The sequence below is a fragment of the Meles meles genome, chromosome 3 (assembly GCF_922984935.1).
Source record: "Meles meles chromosome 3, mMelMel3.1 paternal haplotype, whole genome shotgun sequence".
Taxonomy (NCBI): domain Eukaryota; kingdom Metazoa; phylum Chordata; class Mammalia; order Carnivora; family Mustelidae; genus Meles; species Meles meles.
In genome coordinates this window covers 32,255,741-32,275,210 of record NC_060068.1, presented here as the reverse complement: position 1 = coordinate 32,275,210, position 19,470 = coordinate 32,255,741, and the positions used below count along the sequence as shown (strand labels likewise).

Below are 19,470 nucleotides of genomic sequence, written 5' to 3'. Positions count from 1 at the left end.
CGGGGGCCCTTTCTCCCTTTTCCTCTGCAGGGCAGCGGCGGTAGTGGCTGTGCTGCTAGTCTCTCTGAACTATCCAGCTCCATCCTTGTCGCCTCGGCGACACCCGCACTCGCCGCCAACATGACTGAGCAGATGACACTTCGTGGCACCCTCAAGGGCCACAACGGCTGGGTTACTCAGATCGCCACGACTCCCCAGTTCCCGGACATGATACTGTCCGCTTCTCGAGGTACGAGCTAAGGTGCGGGGCAGAGGATTGAGGGATAGGGGGGTTGCGCGCGTCGCCTGGCGTTGTCAGTGGCGCGGGAGTTGGCTGCTTGGAAAACTCGGTCCGGGTGTGGGTTGCGGTATGCGGACCCGGCCCCAGGCCTCAGCCGGGACAAGCCCGTGAAACATCCCACTTGGCCGAGATGGAGATCTATCAGCTCGTGGCTGGCAGGAGGATTGCAGGGTTGGGTTTTCTTTCTTGCCCACCTTCTCGCAGGTGTGGCTGAGCGTGCACAGGAGCCTCCGGGGTCGGGCGGGGCGGTGATGACCCCAACATGCCATCTGAGTGCCTGTGCTGAGATCCAGAGGCTGTTTCTGAGCTTCCGCCCGGCCCTGTGCGTAGCGGGTAGTGGATGGACTCCAGGGGAACGTCGTGACTCCAATCTCCTTGCTGACCCGTGCCTTCCACCCCCCACCCCGCGCCCTCGGTTTTTTCATTCTCCGAATTTGGCAGCATTTGGAGCTTCTCTTGTCTTTTGTTTGACCCCCGGCCCACTATTGAAAGTAGTCTGGGGCCAGGATAATGTTTGGCGCTTAATTGGAAAGCATGCTGAGCCTAACACGTTTCAGTGAAAGCAACCAGTGCCATAGCGTGTAAGGCAGCTTCCCGGCAGCAGTTGTAGGACTGCCATAGCTCGTCTTCCCATACCCAAGTGGCAGTGTTCGTGGTTTAGACCTCAGAGCAGACTCAAAAGAGATGGTGAGTTGATCCGAATATTAGAAGAGGGCATCCATAGTCTGCTCAAGTTCTGCACCCCTGAGTTTAATTTTTGTGGCGTTACTTAGTTCTACTTGACTCCTTTCTGAATAGCCAATCGCTTGCTGTTGACTAATAACAGCTCTCAGCCTGTGATTCTCCTCCGCCCTTGAGTGTCTTTAATTTGTTATATTTTGAGTCCAGCAATGACCTTGAGGGATCCTGGATTATCAGCAACTGGCTTTGGGATTCCTCACTGGGTTTCTCTCTTAACCTCCCCTAGATAAGACCATCATCATGTGGAAGCTGACCAGGGATGAGACTAACTATGGCATCCCTCAGCGTGCTCTTCGGGGTCATTCCCACTTCGTCAGTGATGTGGTCATCTCCTCAGATGGCCAGTTTGCCCTCTCCGGCTCCTGGGATGGAACCCTTCGTCTCTGGGATCTCACAACGCAAGTAGCTGCTCATTTAACTCCGGGGCAATGGGAAAAAGCTGAGCAGAAATGAGGTAGATGCTGTTGGGAGGTGGTTTCCAAGGGACAGTGAGGTTCACTGTGGGAACTGTGAGGCAAGAGAGTACCTAGAGAAGCTGGTTGGGGTTGTTAGGTTTCCATCCTTGCTACTTTTAATTAGTTAGGCAGAATTGTTAGGAGTGGGCTGGTTGAGCAGTTTTGCCACACACTGTGGTTGGGAGTAGGCGAGTGTTTGAAGCTGGTTAGCTTGGGAGCTCAGTCTTTGGATAGTCAGGCATAATGGAGGATCCCAGTGATGACAGATGACATTGTCAGCCAATCCCCACGTGGGAGTGAGGACATGTCCTGCAATTCTGAAGGGATGCTCTGGCCTGTTGTGATCAGACCCATGTCCAGGATCATGTGATTAATGGCAGCCCCAGTGAGACAGGAACAAGGCCAGGGAAACTGTGATGTGGAAGGATGTTTGTGGCATTTAGAAACTGACCAAGTTCTCCTCCTCAGGGGTACCACCACACGCAGATTTGTAGGACATACCAAGGATGTGCTGAGTGTGGCCTTCTCCTCCGACAACCGGCAGATTGTTTCTGGCTCCCGAGATAAAACTATCAAGCTGTGGAATACTCTGGGTGTATGCAAATATACTGTCCAGGTAACCATGAAGGCACATGCAGAGAGCACATATTGAAGATTCTCTCCTCTTCTTAACCTTTGCAGTATTTGGTGATTTCAAACCTGGCCTGGACTCTAAAGGGGTTTTGTTAATATTAGGGTTTGGGTTCTGGGGGTATGAATACTTCCCATGTAAGTGAGGGAAGGGGGCATGGTGGGGTTCTGGTTTCCTAGGGACAGGACAGTTTCTCCTGATTTCTTTTCTGTCCTTTGCAGGATGAAAGCCATTCGGAGTGGGTATCTTGTGTCCGATTCTCACCCAATAGCAGCAATCCCATTATTGTCTCCTGTGGCTGGGACAAGCTGGTGAAGGTGAGCATGGAACCAGGGTGTAGGGCCTTTACCAGCCACAGTGTGCTCCCACTGCCTACCAGGTGGTCATAGGCTCTAACTTTGAAAGCTTTGTCCTTCAGTTGTCTTTTCCTATTGCTGTCTTCTAAGTACAGGTCATTAGTTTTTGATAACTTGCTCTGAGGTAGCTAATTAAGCCCAGAGTTCCTCATAAAGCAACACAGAACATTTGTTAATCTTTTTTAATCTTAATTGTCCTTGGGTGACCCAGATTCTTTGAAACTTTTTGTTACTGATAGAATGAAAGATGGCCACCCTGTCCTTGAGCCCTTCTTTTTTTAAATAAGGTGCGGTGCCTTTTTGTCTGTCTTGAGTCCTCCTGACCCCAGTGGAGTCAGTGTCTTCACCTGTTAACCCCCAATGTCCCAAACCTAGGTATGGAACTTGGCGAACTGCAAGCTGAAAACCAATCACATCGGCCACACGGGCTACCTGAATACTGTAACTGTCTCTCCAGATGGATCCCTCTGCGCTTCTGGAGGGAAGGTATTCAGGAACTGGGAGTTACTACTCACTGGGGGACAGTGTGTTAGAAAGAATACTTGTAATAATGAGATAGTATTCCACGAATAAGTATTTCTTAAGATTGCTTTCTAGAAATGACATAAATGAGGTATACTCTTTGAAGCAAAAAGATTGTTTTCAGTAAAGCTGATTTCTTAAAGCTATTAATTAGGAGGTTTCAGTTTTCAGAACAAATTGTAGTGATTTACTTAGAAGTTGTCAGGATGTTGCAGGGTTGGTGGGGTTTCCTGGATTAAAGGAAAGGCACCCAGGTAAATACTGGTATTTGAATCATTAGCTTTGGGGACATTTGTTGGGGGAAGGGACGGAATTTTGTGACCATTAACATCTGGAATAGGTTGCATACTGCTTTGGTCACTCCCTTCCCTTCCAGGATGGCCAGGCCATGCTGTGGGATCTCAACGAAGGCAAGCACCTCTATACACTCGATGGTGGGGACATCATCAATGCCCTGTGCTTCAGTCCTAACCGATACTGGCTCTGTGCTGCCACGGGCCCCAGCATCAAGATCTGGGTGAGTGTGGGCTACAGTTAAGGCTGAGCACCTCGCTGTATTCTCTGAACCCTAGCAGTATTGTGAGTTCCTGATCTGTCACGGATGGGATTCAAGCTTCTTGAACCGTGGGGCTATCAGTGGAGATCCAGGAAGAACAAGTTCACAGCTTCCCATGATTGGAATTTACAGTGGTGGCAGATACTTGCCTGCTAAAGGGGATGGCAAATTATAGCTTACTCAGTCTCAGCATAAATGACATGTTGGTCTAGGTTGTTCTGGAGGGGAGGAAGAGAGGCAGTCCTGTGCATTTTTAGGCTGTTCAGCAACATCCTCAGCCTCTTTCCCCCTGCCCTGCACCCAGAGATGCCTGTAGTAGCGTCTGTCCTTATCTGGATTTTTTACTCTTCCTCAGGACTTGGAAGGCAAGATCATTGTAGATGAACTAAAGCAAGAAGTTATCAGTACCAGCAGCAAGGCAGAGCCACCTCAGTGTACCTCTCTGGCCTGGTCTGCTGATGGTCAGGTAAGTAGGTCTCTCCCTAAGTGACCTGGCTTCTACCGTTTCTCTCTCCCTTTATGTCCTTGGTGTATCTTTGACATAAAGTTAAAATGACGAAATTTGCCAGGGTGATTTGGGAGGACCAGATTAGCTGTGTCAGTGAATAGAGTACGTGTTCCCACATTGCAAGGTAAATTGATCTAGCAGTCAGTGATTACCTGCCTTCCGTTAACACCTTAGATGACTTAACCATTTTACAGAAGTATGACTCCTTAATACCAGCCATTGCCTTCTCTAGAATACATACTACCTACAACCCTGGTGGTTAGAAGACTAGGAATCTTAAAAGAAAGGCCATCCTTATTAGAAATGTAGAGTTCTGTGGCTTTGACATGACCTGTTGCTATCCTTTCTCCCTTGCAGACTCTGTTTGCTGGCTACACGGACAACCTGGTGCGTGTGTGGCAGGTGACCATTGGCACCCGTTAGAAATACGGCAGAGCTTTAGGAATAAAACATTGGTTTTCTGACTTCTGGAAAGTGTGTTTTTCTGATAAGCAAAACTACTTTGTAATGCTACGCTGTTATCACAATATCCTGTGTCAGGGATATAACCTCTAGGCCTCCCTTAAGTCTGGAGAAAATGTTCTTCAGCATTAGTAAAACCTCAGTTCTAGCTTCTAACACGTAAGAAATAGTGGAACAAATAAGCATTTTGTCATTGCTCAAAGCAGTATTATAAAAGAAGATACTCTGAAATGCCTCAGGTTAGGGTAGGCAGTCAGGTTGGGTCTTTTTGTTGGAGATTTTTGAATCCTTCATCTATGATGAAACAACTTTCATGAGAAGAACTGCTGCTTAATCATTACTTTTTACTCCTTCCGTTGTTGGACATTAAAAATTGTAGAGTGGTCTGCAGGTATTTGTAAATAGAGTCACAGCAAGCTTTTTTCTCAAATGGTGGAAGAGTAACATGGAACATGTTGATGTAGCCTGTACAGATTTTCCATTTCTTTTCCTATCAACTCATAATGGTAATGAGATCTCTCCAGCTTTTATGGTATTTCAACTAGATAAAATGACACAGATTATGAAAATGTGAAGATTCTTGGAAAAACCGTAGTCTTTAAAGCCTTAAAGCAGCGATCTACATAAAGCAGGAAACAATCTCAAGTACATCCTAAAAAGAGTTTCAGTTTAAAATAACCTGTAGGTCATTCAAATGGGACTGGGGGATGAGTACCACAATCTGGGAATAAGATCACACCTGGGAAAGGGGTGACCAGTGCAAAAGGCAGGTTATCACAGGTATAATCAGTCCTCAGTTGTTTGGCATCACAGAAGAACTGGCTTACTATGGAGACTGTCTCATCTTGGTTTTGCTCATCTTAAAGGAAAGGACTTCACAAAAGAAGCAAATAAACTTTTTATTTCCACAACACAACCCATCTTCCCTTTTCCCCAGGAACATAAATTGACCTCTGCCATCAAAGTAGAGGACAAAAGCTGACAAGTGACAGAAGGCAAGGGGTTTCTAGAAAAATAGATTATACCCAAGGCTCTTCTGGGGATCCAAACCCCTGTCCCCAGGCTCCTGGTCAGGGCTCACCAAATGGAGAGAACTAAAGACATGAAGAGGCTGGAAACTGACACAAGGAACTCCACTGAGCAAAGGGGAAAGGAGCCTGGCAGTGAAAAGACCTGAAGGGGTTGGGTGGGGTGAGCTTTACTCCTAGTTTGAGTGCTGGAAAAAAGGAAGGGGGAGAAAATAATTTATTGGGTGATACAATGGTATATAGTTTCAATCATGTCAACCATTCCAGAGCTCTCAAGCTAAATTCTGGCCAGTCTATGGAGGTAGAAATTGGGGATGGAAGGAGTTCAGAATCCCTCCTACTTCCCCTGGAGAGTAGACGTTTATTACCCAGCTCTACCCTTTCACCCAACCTGCCTCCCCAAAAAAAGCTTCCAAATCCCTTAGCTAAAATTTGCATCAGAAAATGGAATGGGAGCAGACCTGTGTCTTGTCCAAGTACCCCCAGCCTGGGAACTGACAAGGTAGAAGAGCAGGGGCAGGGAAAGGGAAGTTAAGTAATGGAGTTAGATCTCCCCTCATTCCCTACTCAAACTCAGACCACTGGGTGGATAGAGGGAGGAAAACCAGGCAGCTGTTCTCATCAGGGACCCATGCAGACCTGTTGGACAGACATTGCAGGTGAGAGAAGGCTGAGCTGCAGGCCAGGAGGGTTCTTTAGGCTCCTAGAGGGAGAAGCGGGCCTGGGTCAAAGGGGAGCAGAAAGCAACAAACAGTGGAAGGAGCCTTTGGGCCCCCAAACTTAAGGGCTACCCTCCACCACCACCCGCCCCCCAAGTGCTAACCAGAGGGGCCCCTGCGGGTGGCAGGCTAATCAAGGACAGAGCTTGATACGGGTGCCCTTGGAGAGCACCCGAAAGAAAGGGAAGACACGCTCGCCCAGGAAAGCAGCTGAGAATGTATGCACGTGGGCTAGAGTCTCCGCATTGTAGAAGCCCAGGCGCCCAGCCTCATAGTCCAGGTACACGCCAAAGCGCCGTGGTTTCTCACTTGGGCTCAGCAGTGTCTGCTCCGTTGAGCTCTGTGCCTGGTAGCGTTTCCCGTTGGTGCCCACACACCACACTTCCCTCTGGAGCAGGGGCTGTTGGGGTAGGTGGAGCCGGCGGCGGCGATGGTGATGGCGTGAGGAGCTGGCATCCCCGCTGCCCACAGAGGACCCCCCAGAGCCCACCTTCTCCTTATGATGGGTCGATTCACGGGCAGCGCCCACCGCCCAGCCCCGCCGCCCGCCCACCTCTACCTCCCAGTAGTGCCGGCCAGAGCGGAAGCCTTGGGCCCCCAATACGCAGCAGTCGGCTGAGAAGCGCTTGGAATGGTCAGCAACCTCCTGCCGCCGCTCTGCCAGGCGGACCCCCCGGCGGTCAGGGGACAGCATCAGAGCCGGGTGAGCTGTGTCAGGGTCCAGCGTCAGGTCCACTTGGGGCGGGGGGGGGGGAGGGTTGAGGGGGAGGAGGACAAATACGCCAGAACGACTGAACAAAAGAACAACTTTTTCCCCATCAGTAGCCAACTCTAAGATTCAGCCCTTCCTGCTGTCCACCCCTTGCCTCCCTCCCTCCCAAGCTTCCAGGTGTCCTCACCCCACCCCATCCTAAAAGCCAGACTTGAGTTTCTATGGCCTCCACTTCTTGTTTCCAGGACACTGGACGGGTCTAACCTCTGGCCCTGGCTCTTCTTGCTACCCACCCCTCCTCCCCCACCACCACCACCTACCTGGTCTAGGATAAAAGCTACTCTTGGCTTGAGGCTCCAAGCAGCCTACCTGTATCCTGCTCCACTTCAGCCCCAATCTCCCCCCCGCCTGGGGCCCCAATCTTCCCCCCCACTCAGAACCCAATCAGAACCCAGTCTCAGGTTTGAAAAGGGAAAGGCAAAGGAAGGTCATAGAAGTGACCTCCCTACCTCGGGCAGCCTGACAGAACATCCGGCTCATTTTCCTCACGATGGCATCTGTCAAGAAGTCATGGCTATGGGGTTGACACGGGTCAGGGGACCAGACCTCTGGGGGCTGCAGCTGTACCTCTTCACACCTGGAGGAAGGGGACCGGGCAGGGGGTGGGACCATGATATTCCCAGAGGGAAGAGCAAAAGCTGAGGGGAAGGAGAGGAGGGTCCAGGAGGCAGAAACTCGGGTCCTGGGGAAGGAAGGAAAGGAGCGGGATATCCAAGAGAGGTAGGGATGGGGAACCAGATGCCACTGGGTCACAGAGGAAAAGGGTGGCAACACACCTATTGAAAGTCTCCTTGATGTCCTGGGAATAACAGAAACAAAAAGAGGGAGAGGGAAAAAGAGACAAAGAGAGAGTCAGCTGCACAGAGACAGCTCCTTTCTCCCAATCTGATTCCAGCCAGAGAAAGGACTGAACTTGAACAGGGAGTAAGAAAAAGCACCCTGAAGGCCCTCAATAAGCGTATGTCTATCTCAATCATCCCTATGCCTCAGCACTCCTAATTCATCTCAATCTATTACGAGACCAGTAACAGAATTTTCAACCCCAGTAAAAGAATTTGCACAACATGACTTGTGAATCTTTTTCAGGATATCTCTGTCAAAAATTCTTTCCTCAACTCTCCTTTAAAACCCTCATTCTACAATTGAATCTTCTTTCTTTTCACTGGGTATAATCACACGCACACCACATTTGGCTTTAACTCTGTCCCCAGCCTCAAAAAACCTTTTGTTCTTAGGTTAAATCATTGTGGGGTCCTCTCAATGAGGAGAGAGGCAGTTCTAAACAGACGTTTGGTAAGCACTGCCTGACAGAGCAAATAGGGATTTTGGGGAGAGGGGGTGATAAGGAAGGGGACACTGCTCACCTGGAGCAGTCGCAGGCCCCCCTGCTGGCTCCGCTCCTGGGCCTCAGCCAGCAGGCGGCTCAGCTGGGCAGCCTGCTCTGCCAGGCGGCTGGCTGCTGCTCCTGCACGCCCTAGCTGGGCTTCATGCATCTCTCGGAGGCGCCGCTCCAACCCTGCCTGCTCTTCAGCCAGAAACCGTGTCAGCCGCCCGAACTCCGAGGCCACAGCTGCCAGCTCTGACTTCATCTGGCTCTGGGATGATGCAAAGGGGATGGTGGATACCACCTCAACACACAGAAACATAAACTTCCAATTTTGCAACTGCTGCCCCTCAACCAAGGTAACGGAGCCCTACATCCCAAATGGAAAGAGGCCCCTGTCCCCTTCCCCACCTCCAGACTAACCGGGCACCACTCCCACACCCCCAGCACACTGGTCTCAAACTCAACAATTTCTCTCTGCAACTTATCTCCACCCTGGCTAACTAACTTCATTCATCCTTCTGGTCTAAGCTTAAAGATATTCCTAGAGAGAAGCCTTCCCTCCCCTCCAGATCTAAATAAGGACCACCCCCATAAGTATCATTGTATATCATGGCATTAATCTTAATTTAAAATGTTATGTTTACATTGAAGTATCTTTTAACATCCTTTTCCACCACTGCATAATCTCTGTTTACCACAAGGTCCTCAGACCCTGGAAGAGCACCAACCACAAAGTAGGTACTTAGTAAGAACTTTTTGAAATGAATGAATAAAAAATTCAGGAATCAAGATGTCAAGTTAAGATCTTGACTATACCACTAATGACCTGAGAAAAGTCACCTAATCCTTCTAGATCAGGAGTCTAGCGAACGTTTCCTATAAACAGCCAAATAATATTTTACATTTTAACAGCCAAGAGGCAAAATCATGGACATCCTGGTATAGGTACTTCTAAATGCAATGACAGAAAACTTCTTCTCACTCTCATCCCATTTGCCTGGGCTGGGGACTCCCAGATAAGGGCATGCTTTCCACCCATCAGCTAGAGACATTCTTGGGACATAGTATAGCAGGCCAGAGAGGTGAAAGGAAGTTCTGACTGACCAAGTGAGTGAAGGAAGTCAGTTTCACCCTCTGTCCCAGACACTCAGATCCTGACATTATTTCTCTGTAAGCCAGGACCCTAGAAGTCACAATCTGAGTATCTGACTAGAGGCAAGAGGAGTCCGTGACTCCCAGACTCAGATTCCACCACTTGGTCCCTGGCAGTTGCCAGCAGCACAGTTCCTAATATGCAGGTGCAAAAAATAAGCCCAAGCCCTGGGAAGTGGCAAGACCCCTCACTGGCCAGGGCAGTAGGAACGGGAGATATGAGGGAAGAGGCTTGGTCTCTAAAGCTCAGTGCCAAGCCATTCTCAGTGCTTGCTGACCTTATAAAAACAGGTACAGAGTTGGGGGTGAGGGCTTGATATTAGGGGAAAAAATATCTAAAAATACTCTTTGGGGAGGGGTGGTCAATCATGAGAAACAGCTAAGAAACACTGGACTAGAAAAGACTCAGTCCCTGCCATGCTAACAGTCACAAATTCCTATCCTCCATTAAGCACCCTGGTCCCCCCGTCTCCTGCTCAGGGCTGCTCTGCCATCTGTCCTGGGAACTGTACAGTTCCCAAGAACTGGGAACTTCTCTGATGGCTGTTACATGGATTTTCCTTGCTCACTTCTGCCCTCTGTGCTATCTGGTGTGGTGTGGGGACTGGGCCTGGAGCGAGGTGTCTGGGTGGTAAGCCTGCTTTGCAGCCCTGGGCCAGGGACCCAACCTCTCCTCACCAGGCCTGCTACCACTCCATTTTGGAACCTAGGAACAAACACGCTCTCAACCATACAAAGCCCCTCTCTCTCCAGATCCTGAGAATGTGTCTACTTCTCTCCCAGGCCTCGGCTGCCCCTCTTCAGGGAATCTAGTCACCACTTTTGAGCGTAGGCAGCTCATCTTCCCTGCCCTGATTACAGAGCCAGTCAGCCCTATCAAGGACATTCACCCACCTTCAGCTCTGTCACCCGCCTCTCCTCCTTGGCCTTCATCTTCTGCACAGCCTCTAGGTGCTTCCTCAGTGGTTCCACGTGCCCCTGCAGTTTGGCCTGAGGGAATGGGAAAGGAAGGTTAGAGGCCTGGGATGGGAGAGACACCTGCTTTCAGTGCCCATCTGCCCCATCCTCCCTGTAGTGCACTGGGGCCCAAAGCCTGATCCCCACCACAGGTATCAAATAAGCATCATACTCCCTTCCTCCCCTTTCTTCTCTTCAGATGACAAATGCCTCCAATACTCTGCCTGTACCCATGTACAGAAGCCATGTACAGAACCCCAGGTTCTCTAAAAGTAGGATCCTGAGGACTACAGAGCTCCATACTCAGAGTTGGGGTGGACCTGGCTTGATGCCCTCATCACATGAAGTCCTCCTGTATGATGTTCCTGACTATGGTCCCTTCCCCCTCATTAGCAATCTTCCTTGTAACTTTCATCTTAAAAACTTCTCTGACAATTTTGTTCCTGTCCTAAAGATCCTTCAGTGGTTCTCCACCATTTGCAAAATATGAGGCCTCCTCTCCTATACTTAACCCTTTCTAATACAGACAATCAGTTTTAGCCACATAAAACTACCTGTCTTTTCCTGAATGTAATTCCATATCTTTATCCATGCTGCTCCCTCTACCTGGGATTGCCTTTCTCCATTTGACCCAAGGCATTTTTCCTTTAAAACCCAGCTACCTGACCATGGTCCAGATCCTCCCTGCCCCCACTTCCTGTCACCCCAAGGAACATGAATATAACCTTTATAATACTTCTGAGGCACTGTAATGATTTTTAAGTATGCTTCCCCCAAGACACAGGGCTCCTGGGGGCAGGGGGCCCACATGATTTCTATGCCTCTCTGTCCATTTCTCTCCCACTCACTTACTAGATGAAAAACAAACTATGGTTTTAATCTTCACAGCCAATATGCATTGAGCTCTATGTTCCAATCACTTGTAACAGAATCTTTTTCTTTAAAAGACTGTTAGAGACCAGAGATGGGCCCAACCTGTTTTCTTCCCTTTTCTTTTAATATTTATTTATTTGACAGAGAGAGGTCACAGTAGGCAGAGAGACAGGCAGAGAGAGAGGGAGAGAGAGAGGGAGAAACAGGCTCCCCACTGAGCAGAGAGCCCGATGCGGGGCTCGATCCCAGGACCCAGAGATCATGACCTGAGCCGAAGGCAGAGGCTTAAACCGCTGAGCCACCCAGGCGCCCCTCTTCCCTTTTCAATGTCTCCTACTACTTCTGCCTTTCTCTCTCCTTTCCTTGAGAGGCAGTACAGGGCAGAAGAGCTTAAGTCTAGACTCCAATCTAAACCTGAATGTATCCAAGTGACCTGATGCAGGCTACACTTCAAGTTTCCTCACCTTATATGGGAATTGGTAATAACAGAACCTACCTAATGGACAGTATGCTTCACACAGTCTGGCATGTACCAAAGATCAGTAACTGTTATCTAGTATTCTCTACCTATGTCTAAGCTGCCAATGACAACCTGATAATGACCCTTGAACTAAAGAGGTTACTGACCCAGAGTACAAAAGGCAGTTGTTGCACAGGATAAGTGGTTGTAGAAAAAAACTACATTAAAAATATTACAAGCAATCACTAACATGAAAGTAGCATCAACTACAAAAAATTGTATTTTCATACTACTTTCTAGTAGAAACTCTCCATCTCTATTCAGAATTTATGATGCTTAAATTTCTCATTTAATATTTTTCCTAAATACTGGAAAATTAACAAAAAATTCATAAGCACAAATCTAAACAGAGTACTATTTAAGAAAAATTATCAAGGGCTTTCAACTTTTTAGGAGCTTTATTTAAACATCATGTGTATTATTACCTATTCAATAAAGAAATACTTCTACAAAACAACACTGTTTCAAGCTAGTGCTAGTTAATGTACATATTTGAAAAGGATTAACTATCTGCCCATAACGTAGCCTGGAAGTTAGAAAAGGAATCACTCAATTTAGTTCTATATAATAAAACTTATGTATTTACATTTGCTGATCAGTTAATGGCAGATTATATGGCCTCCTCAAACTGCGGAGACCTACTGGGCTGGCATACAACAGATGCGGCTAACACAAATTAAAATCCAGTTTCAGAAGCTCTTCAGAAGAGTCCTGTAGGAGGAGGGTGGAGAAGGGGTGGAACACCCATGAACAGTCCACCCCAAGATTCAGTTAACAAACTGACAGTCCAATGATGTGTATGGTTAACTAGGAGCCCCGCCCCCCCCAAAAAAAGAGAGGTAAAAGAGGACAAAAGGAGATCACAACTTTCCCCAATAATGCAGGGTTTAAAAAACAGGTGATGTTACCAATGCAGCAATTCCCAAGCTACACTGGGCTTTCTTAAAGATATTCTGATATTCTCCCTGTCTCTGACTCAGAATCTCCAGTGGTAGGGCCCACTGTACTTTTGAAAACTCCCCCAGTAACTGGGACAATCACTGCGTGGAAGGAACAGTTACCTGTCATGAAAGGATGTTAGGTTTGTCTTAGCTGTACTACTCATAGCTGAGAAGTTCTAGACTGGTTACTCTAAAATTAGGGTAATGATAAGATTACCTAAATGAGGTTACTGTTAACACAAAAAAGTTCCGCCCATGGGAGCTACCCTCTCTTCCTTCTGGACCCACTATTTCAAACCCATCCCAGCTTTCACTAAGTAGTGCTATTTGTGCTGGCTGTCTCATAGACAGATCTTCACTTATATCCCAAAAGACTGAATGCCAGAAGTACGGTGCAAAGTATTAACCAAACTAGAATCAGACTCCAAGAAGTCCCGTCAAGAAAGTCAAACAAGACATCTAAATGGTCGTGACACTGTTAACAGTATGCAGGGGCGCAAGCACAGGCGAGGGGGATCATAACCAAGTCCACCACTTACTAGTAACTGTGTGGCCCTGTGTATATTACTTAAATCCGTTTCCTAACCTGTAAAATAGGGATAGAAACTATATCAAACGTACCAATGTTTTGAGTTTTAAATGAGACAGTCCATGAAAAGTGCTTAGTACAGTGCCTGGTGTACATCATAAGTTAAGTGTTCAGTAAAAATTAACTTTTAATCCTGGAGAAATTAGAGTTCCACAACTTTCAGAGATGCCTGAGTGAATATTCGCAAGTGCAGAGCCCAGTCTTCTGACTTAAGAAGCATCTCCCTTTTCCCTGCATTTTCAGGAAAGGTAAGTTCTAGTCAGTACATTAGACTGACGAAGATCCAGCAAAAGTCCGTAAGGAGAAACAAGCCCTATCAGGGGGTAGGTGAGAAACCCATCAAACAGCAAGTGCAGAGTATCTGGGTACGACACTAGTAATCATTTCTTCATTCCTGCTCCTTAAGGCACTTTCTTTTTCCTTGGGGCCCCAAGTCCTTCCCAACTCTAGGGGTCTGAGTCAAGGACAGAGTGAAGACCACCCAGAGGAAAATGAGACTGGTGGTAAAGCCTGAGGAGCCTGTCACCTGCACTCCTACACTTAAGAGACACTGGAAGTGGGAAACAAGAGTGCTTTCCCTAAGAGATGCAACCCAATGATAGATTATCACCAGGGCTTTGCCCAATTTCTTTTGAGGAAGCCAATCTTCCTGGTCTTCTTCACTGTTCTGCTTTGTCTGTGTGCAGGATCCTTATCAGTCTAACCCATCTTGAGACCAGTTAAGTGCTAAGAAAAGGACAATCAGTGCACCGGGGCATGAAGTTCTGGGGTTAGGAGGGGACATGTTTCCTTTTCCCAGCTCCTCTTACTTCCTCTCCACCCCCACTAAACTCCCATCCTCTACTTCTCTCACCTTATACTCCTGCACCACCTCCTCCAATGGCACCACGCTGTGCTGTTTGTGGCTCCTGGATTCACGGCACACCACACAGATGGCCTCTTCATCCACCTCGCAGAAGAGCTTCAGGGCTTCCTGGTGTTTGGGACAAATGCCCTGCTCGCTCCCACGGCTCCCTCGACCAGGAGTTGGGTGCATCTGCCGAATCACCTGGACCATGTTGGCCAGCTGCAGGTTGGGGCGGAAACTCCGCCTGGGAAAGCTCTTTCGGCACTGGGGGCAGGTGAAGCACCTCCGAGGGGCTGGAGGCGGGGGCAGGGGGGTGACGGGGTCTAGCTCCTCTTCCTCGTCCTCCTCCAGCACTTCCTCCTCGTCCTCCTCATCCTCCCCTCTCAGGTCCTCCTCCATATCCCCCAAGTAGTAGTCCAAATCTTCCTCCTCGTCCTCCTCCTCCCACACGTAGTCCATGTTGTCCCAGTTGGACCCTCCCATGCCACTGGTCCAGAACACACCCTCCTCTTCCTCCTCGACCTCTTCCTCCATGTCGCCCTCATAGTCTTCATCCCGCATGGGGGTGTCCCACCCCCCTCCGGCCCCCACAGCCTCCACTTCCTCCTCCTCTCCGTCCTCCTCTTCCTCCTCCCGGTCCAACTCGTCTCTGTCCTCCTCATCCTCCCCTCCCCACAACTGGGTTACACACACTCGGCAGAAGTTGTGCCCGCAGCCGATGGACACGGGGTCCGTGAAGTAATCGAGGCAGATGGCGCACACCGCCTCCTCCTGAAGGGTCTGCACAGGGTTGGGTGCCATGGCAACGGCAGCCATCTTAGTGTCCAGCCAGCCAGTGTAGATGGACGGTGGGGGGGGGCGGGGGGCGGGGGTCTTCCCTCTCAGACGCCCTGACGACCCGGCCCCACCCCCACCCCGCCTCTCCACACCTTGCCTCAAGCGCAGACAGAGGAAGGTCCTCCCGACAACCCACCCCTCCACACAGAGTTCCCTACTCCTAGACGACAACCGTGTCTCTGCGAGTGGAGGGGACAGAGCTGAGCGCTACAGCCAAGTCCCTCAGGTGGCCCTGAGTGCAAATCTGTCCCAACGCTCCCTTGGCCTCCTCATAAACCCCCGCCCCTCCTCACTTCCTGGCTCCGCCCCCTCACTTCCGGCCTTCCTTCCAACACTTCCGGTGGCTGCGATTCTCCTAAGCTCGCGAGTTCCCTCCGTGGTAGCGCTACGCCCCCTTCTTTCCTCCCGGGCCCCTGGGCGACAGGAAACGGCGAGGAGACGCTCTAGCAGGCACACGGGAACAGGGCGGGAGGGCTAGAACGACGGAGGCCGACGTCTCTGTAATATGAAGGAGCAGGGAACGCGGACGACCTGGAAGAACCGGCCTCCCCCATCCCCCGCCACTGGGGGTAAACTTTGGGGAACGGCGGAAGCGCTTAGCGGCCGTCCGCTCTCGGTGCCGTGACCGCGTCGGCCCGGCGCCATCCTACTAACCGAACACGGAGGACTGCACCAGGGACTCCCCACAGCCGATTCCGGAAGCGGAGGGGCGGGTCCCGTTGAGCATCCTCAAGTACTTCCGGCCCTTCTAGGCCGGGACTTGGTTGTTTGGGAACTCAAGAGTTCCTCCGAGACGGCCCGCCCGGAGTCCTTGCCCATCCTCCCCTAGCACAGTGGGCGTTTCCACACGCGTTTGAGGAACTGCCGGGCGCTCGCTGCCGTACGGTTCAGACGAGTCGTCCAACTGCTTCTCCGTAGAGGAGGAGCGAAATCATGACAGGAACATTCACACAGTGGAACACTCTTTAGCTGTAGGAAGGGAATCCTTTTCAGGATGTGCTGTGAGGTGAGGAAAGCGAGGTGCTGAGAAGTGTAGCGACATGCTACCGTCTGCAACACGGGACGGCGTGTCGGGTGTAGTTGGTAAATTTGTCGTCCTGCGTTTGCTCACGTAAAGTAAGGGCAAGTGTCCGTGTCAGAGGGTTTTGTGAAATTAGAGTCACCGTCGTTTCAAAGCGGTTAGCAGGTTGCTGAGCACACGGTGGGTGAGTTCGGGGCCGTCGGTTCATTCGATGAAGCTCGGCGCTGGGCGACACGCACGCCCCGTGCCCACACCGCCTCGAGGTGTGTGCGCGCGCGGCCCAGCCCGAGAGCAGGGCGTCAAACCGGGTTTGCGGCGCTCATTTGGTCCGAGAGGCTCCCGTCCAGACTGCGGGACTGTGTGACTAAAGGTGTCGCTTTGGGACGGTGGGCGTCTCCGTGAAACAGATCTTTGGGGCGACCGAAACAATACCCGAGGCTTCTGAGGAATTTCTCCTTTAATGAAACAAGACAGGGAAGCCTGCAGGGGCAGTGACAGGAGCGTCCTTCGCGGGCCGACTTCCTGGGGAGTGCCGGCCGCCGCGGGATGCCGGGACTGGGCGCGCGCGCTACTCACCCGGTCCTGGAGGCGCTTTGCCGCCCGTGGGGACGCGCCCGGAGGACGCCCGCTTCCTTAGAAGGATGGCCGAACACGGCCGAACCAGCAGTGCTGTGGGTGAGCAACTAGACGAGGCCGTGCGCGGAGAAGTGTGGCCGCGAGCCCTGAACACAGCTCGGCCGCCGGCGCAGGCAACGCCTGCCGCTCGGAGCCCCGGCTTTGCCTAAGCCGGTCACGCCCAACACTGTGCAGCTTCAGGGAGGTGTTTGCCAACCTTCATTGGTATCGGTTTCCGTAGTGTAGTGGTTATCACGTTCGCCTCACACGCGAAAGGTCCCCGGTTCGAAACCGGGCGGAAACAACTTTTTGTTCTGTGGTCACTTTGTCCGGGCCCCAAGGAGGGGAGGGCTGGGGTCACGCAGAGGAGAGGACGTGTGCATGTCTCCCTGTTTTTCTTGTTGGAGACAGTAAAACGGGACAGCGCGGAGCGCGCCCTCCATAAATGCTCCAACGTAAACCGAGACTCGCTCCTCACCTGATCTCTGGCTCTTCCCGCGCAATCGTGCGCAGAGCCTCCTCTCCCGGGTTGGGGCTGCCTTATCTTCGGCTCCTCCAGCCCTAGTCACGAGGACGGTGGGACACACAGTAGGTGCTCCATATTTGCCTCGTTCCCTGCGTGGGCATTTCAGTCTTCTGGGATAGGACAAGATAGTAGTGTATGTGCCCGGCTAGCTCAGTCGGTAGAGCATGAGACTCTTAATCTCAGGGTCGTGGGTTCGAGCCCCACGTTGGGCGCAGGTTCTTTTAAAAAGGGTTAAAAAGAACTTTTGAAGCAAGTTCTTTCCAGACCCGCAGCGAGTGGAACTCGGCCCCCCCTGGCAAGGCGCGCGGGAACTCGGCAGCCTCCTTACGGTAACCCAACAAGAGACTGCTCCCAGCTCTCGGGCCCCCGCTGGCTTAGGCAGGAAGGATAGGGTCGGTGCTGCCCGCGGGCAAGTTTCACCCGAGGGCCTGCTCCGTGGGCCACCATTCCGCTCGCTGAAATCCGCCGGCCCACGATCAACGCGGATGGGGCCCTTTCTGTGGACCCGACTGGCAGTCCGGTGTCGGAGGAGCGCAGGGTGCGGTGCGGCTCCTGGAGGCTGCGGGGGACCCAACCGCCGCCCGATTCGCGACCACTTTACTGGGTGACTGAGAAGCTGAGCATTCTCGGGCTCTCGCCGTGCCGCGGGGTCTTTTTCGGGGGAGACAAGAGTGCCCTTCCCGATGGGAGGCCCTCCTTTCAGGGCATTCCTCTTTTTAAGGGTCCATCTGTTGGGAAATGTTGCCCCTACATAGAGAGGCATGTAAAAATATTCTTTATTTTGGAAAACCCTAGCATGAACATCGTCAGTTTGCTGGTCTCTTCAGAAAATTCTTCCTTAACTTCAGTTGAACTGCTTTTCCAGTCCTGCAAATTGAGCCCGTTTTCTGGTTTCTGTATGTACAAGTCTCCCTGGATACCCGTCAGACGGCAGGAGAAGTCTATCCGGCACGCAAAGCTGTTTGCTGGACTTGCTAAGCAGAGGGCTGAATCGCCATCAGTCTTGAGAATCCTGTGTGGAAGACGGGAATTAGGGGAAGTTTAGCCTGACGCCCTATAAAGGCAGTCTGGACAGGAATTGGTCAAAGTTTGTAAGATAAGCGGATTTGCTGGTACAGTCCTACCTGGCTCATGGGAAATTTACTGTTACTGTATGGTCTTAGCTCGGAATTAATAGGTCTAAATAAGCTTGTGTCCCAGGAGTTTCAACTTTGACATTTTCTCTTGGACAAATATTTGTGGATTCATTTGCAAATTGTAGTTTCAGCATTTTAATTTTTTTTTTTTAACCTTCTTCCCTGAAAATGGAAAACATCCTAAAAGATCCTGGCTTTCATTAAGGGGAAGCCAAAGCGGACAGGCATCCCGTTGCCATCTCCCAGCAAGCTAGGGGCATCCCCGCTGGAGCTTTTTGCTACAATTCCTGCTTCTCTTTCCCCTCCACTGCTTCCACGGTTGCCCCTCCAGCCAGGCCCAAATGGGAATCCCTCTGGTTGTTATGCCCGAGTTTTCGCCTCCGAGAGACCACCAAGGAGCCACGCACCAATGCAATCACACGAGGGTTTATTTGACAAGCTTAAGCTTGGGCCCAAGTATACCCGACATAGCGAAATAGGGACTTGGATCCCAAGCCAGATTACAGTCAGAGTTTTTAAAAGGCAGAGTAGGGGTGGACTCGGCGGTAGGTGAGGACAAAGGGGGTTATGGATGATGTAAGTCTCTAAGGAATTTTGGAAGGAGGTCTCCAGGACCTTGAGGGGCTAGCTGTTGTCTGGGGAAAAGGTTATTCATTACCAGTAATAAAAACCTTCTCATGAGACCCTTTAGATGTATATCAGTGGGTCATGTGCTTGGAAATGATTGCTGATACTATCTTGGAGGTTTAGAGATAAAGTTTCACATTTCTCGTATCAAGTGTCCTTGTTAGTAAGATTTAGGTTTAGAAGAAATTTAACTTTATTTACATTTCCTGCTGCCTCAGCCTCCTTTAGTTTTATGGTGGGGAAGGTGACATTATTGTTAAGATAGCTTCTTTGTTGTAAATCTCTAGGACATTTGTAAACCAAGGGAGACTCCTGTCTTGCAGGATTGTGATCTCTGCAAGTTAACTATTTATTTTTCTTTTAGGGCAGCCAGGGGTGCCTGAGGAATGTGAAACATACTACCGAGGGGAGGGGAGCGGGTGGAGAGGGGGTGCAAGGTGCCAGCTTTTGCTTTGTCAAGATGGCTGTACTT

At 50.4% G+C, this 19,470-nt stretch overlaps 2 protein-coding genes and 4 non-coding genes across 14 annotated transcripts; 5 read left to right on the top strand and 1 right to left on the bottom strand.

Moving 5' to 3' along the window:
- The first annotated feature begins 13 nt into the window (after nucleotides 1-13).
- RACK1 (receptor for activated C kinase 1) lies at nucleotides 14-4,513 on the top strand. Its single transcript, XM_045999997.1, has 8 exons — nucleotides 14-229; nucleotides 1,248-1,419; nucleotides 1,945-2,092; nucleotides 2,329-2,424; nucleotides 2,839-2,949; nucleotides 3,362-3,502; nucleotides 3,897-4,007; nucleotides 4,407-4,513. Exons 1-8 carry the CDS (start codon nucleotides 121-123, stop codon nucleotides 4,470-4,472), a joined length of 954 nt encoding a protein of 317 aa, XP_045855953.1. The 5' UTR covers nucleotides 14-120; the 3' UTR covers nucleotides 4,473-4,513.
- LOC123939544 lies at nucleotides 523-590 on the top strand. The gene has a single exon (XR_006817910.1). It is a non-coding gene; the product is annotated as a small nucleolar RNA SNORD95 (small nucleolar RNA).
- Nucleotides 1,727-1,803, top strand: LOC123939537. Its single transcript, XR_006817904.1, has one exon. It is a non-coding gene; the product is annotated as a small nucleolar RNA SNORD96 family (small nucleolar RNA).
- Nucleotides 4,514-5,393: 880 nt separating the features above from the next.
- Nucleotides 5,394-17,612, bottom strand: TRIM41 (tripartite motif containing 41). 9 transcript variants are annotated; one of them, XM_045999976.1, is made up of 8 exons: nucleotides 14,243-17,606; nucleotides 10,404-10,499; nucleotides 8,395-8,658; nucleotides 7,807-7,829; nucleotides 7,480-7,607; nucleotides 6,818-6,993; nucleotides 6,179-6,242; nucleotides 5,394-5,727 (listed from the first exon to the last, which is right to left on the bottom strand). In XM_045999976.1, the coding sequence occupies exons 1-8, from the start codon at nucleotides 15,050-15,052 to the stop codon at nucleotides 5,606-5,608; spliced, it is 1,683 nt and encodes a 560-aa protein (XP_045855932.1). In that variant the 5' UTR covers nucleotides 15,053-17,606; the 3' UTR covers nucleotides 5,394-5,605. The 9 variants fall into 9 exon arrangements, 7 of the variants coding, with proteins under 7 accessions (XP_045855932.1, XP_045855933.1, XP_045855928.1 ...); XM_045999977.1 differs by having other exon boundaries at nucleotides 8,395-8,625; nucleotides 14,243-17,592; XR_006817731.1 differs by having other exon boundaries at nucleotides 5,656-5,727; nucleotides 6,568-6,993; nucleotides 14,243-17,594.
- TRNAV-CAC lies at nucleotides 16,941-17,013 on the top strand. The gene has a single exon. It is a non-coding gene; the product is annotated as a tRNA-Val (tRNA).
- TRNAK-CUU lies at nucleotides 17,375-17,447 on the top strand. Its single transcript has one exon. It is a non-coding gene; the product is annotated as a tRNA-Lys (tRNA).
- Nucleotides 17,613-19,470: the final 1,858 nt, after the last annotated feature.

Excerpts from the sequence above, each read along its gene's own strand:
- TRIM41 (XM_045999971.1), bottom strand. The coding sequence starts at position 15,052 with ATGGCTGCCGTTGCCATGGCACCCAACCCTGTGCAGACCCTTCAGGAG. Across the intron at positions 7,830-8,394 it reads GGGGCCTGCGACTGCTCCAG|GACATCAAGGAGACTTTCAA; the intron begins GTGAGCAGTGTC and ends TGTTATTCCCAG. Across the intron at positions 7,608-7,806 it reads ATCAAGGAGACTTTCAATAG|GTGTGAAGAGGTACAGCTGC; the intron begins GTGTGTTGCCAC and ends CCCTTCCTCCAG.
- RACK1 (XM_045999997.1), top strand. The coding sequence starts at position 121 with ATGACTGAGCAGATGACACTTCGTGGCACCCTCAAGGGCCACAACGGC. Across the intron at positions 1,420-1,944 it reads CGTCTCTGGGATCTCACAAC|GGGTACCACCACACGCAGAT; the intron begins GCAAGTAGCTGC and ends TCTCCTCCTCAG. Across the intron at positions 2,950-3,361 it reads TCTGCGCTTCTGGAGGGAAG|GATGGCCAGGCCATGCTGTG; the intron begins GTATTCAGGAAC and ends CTTCCCTTCCAG.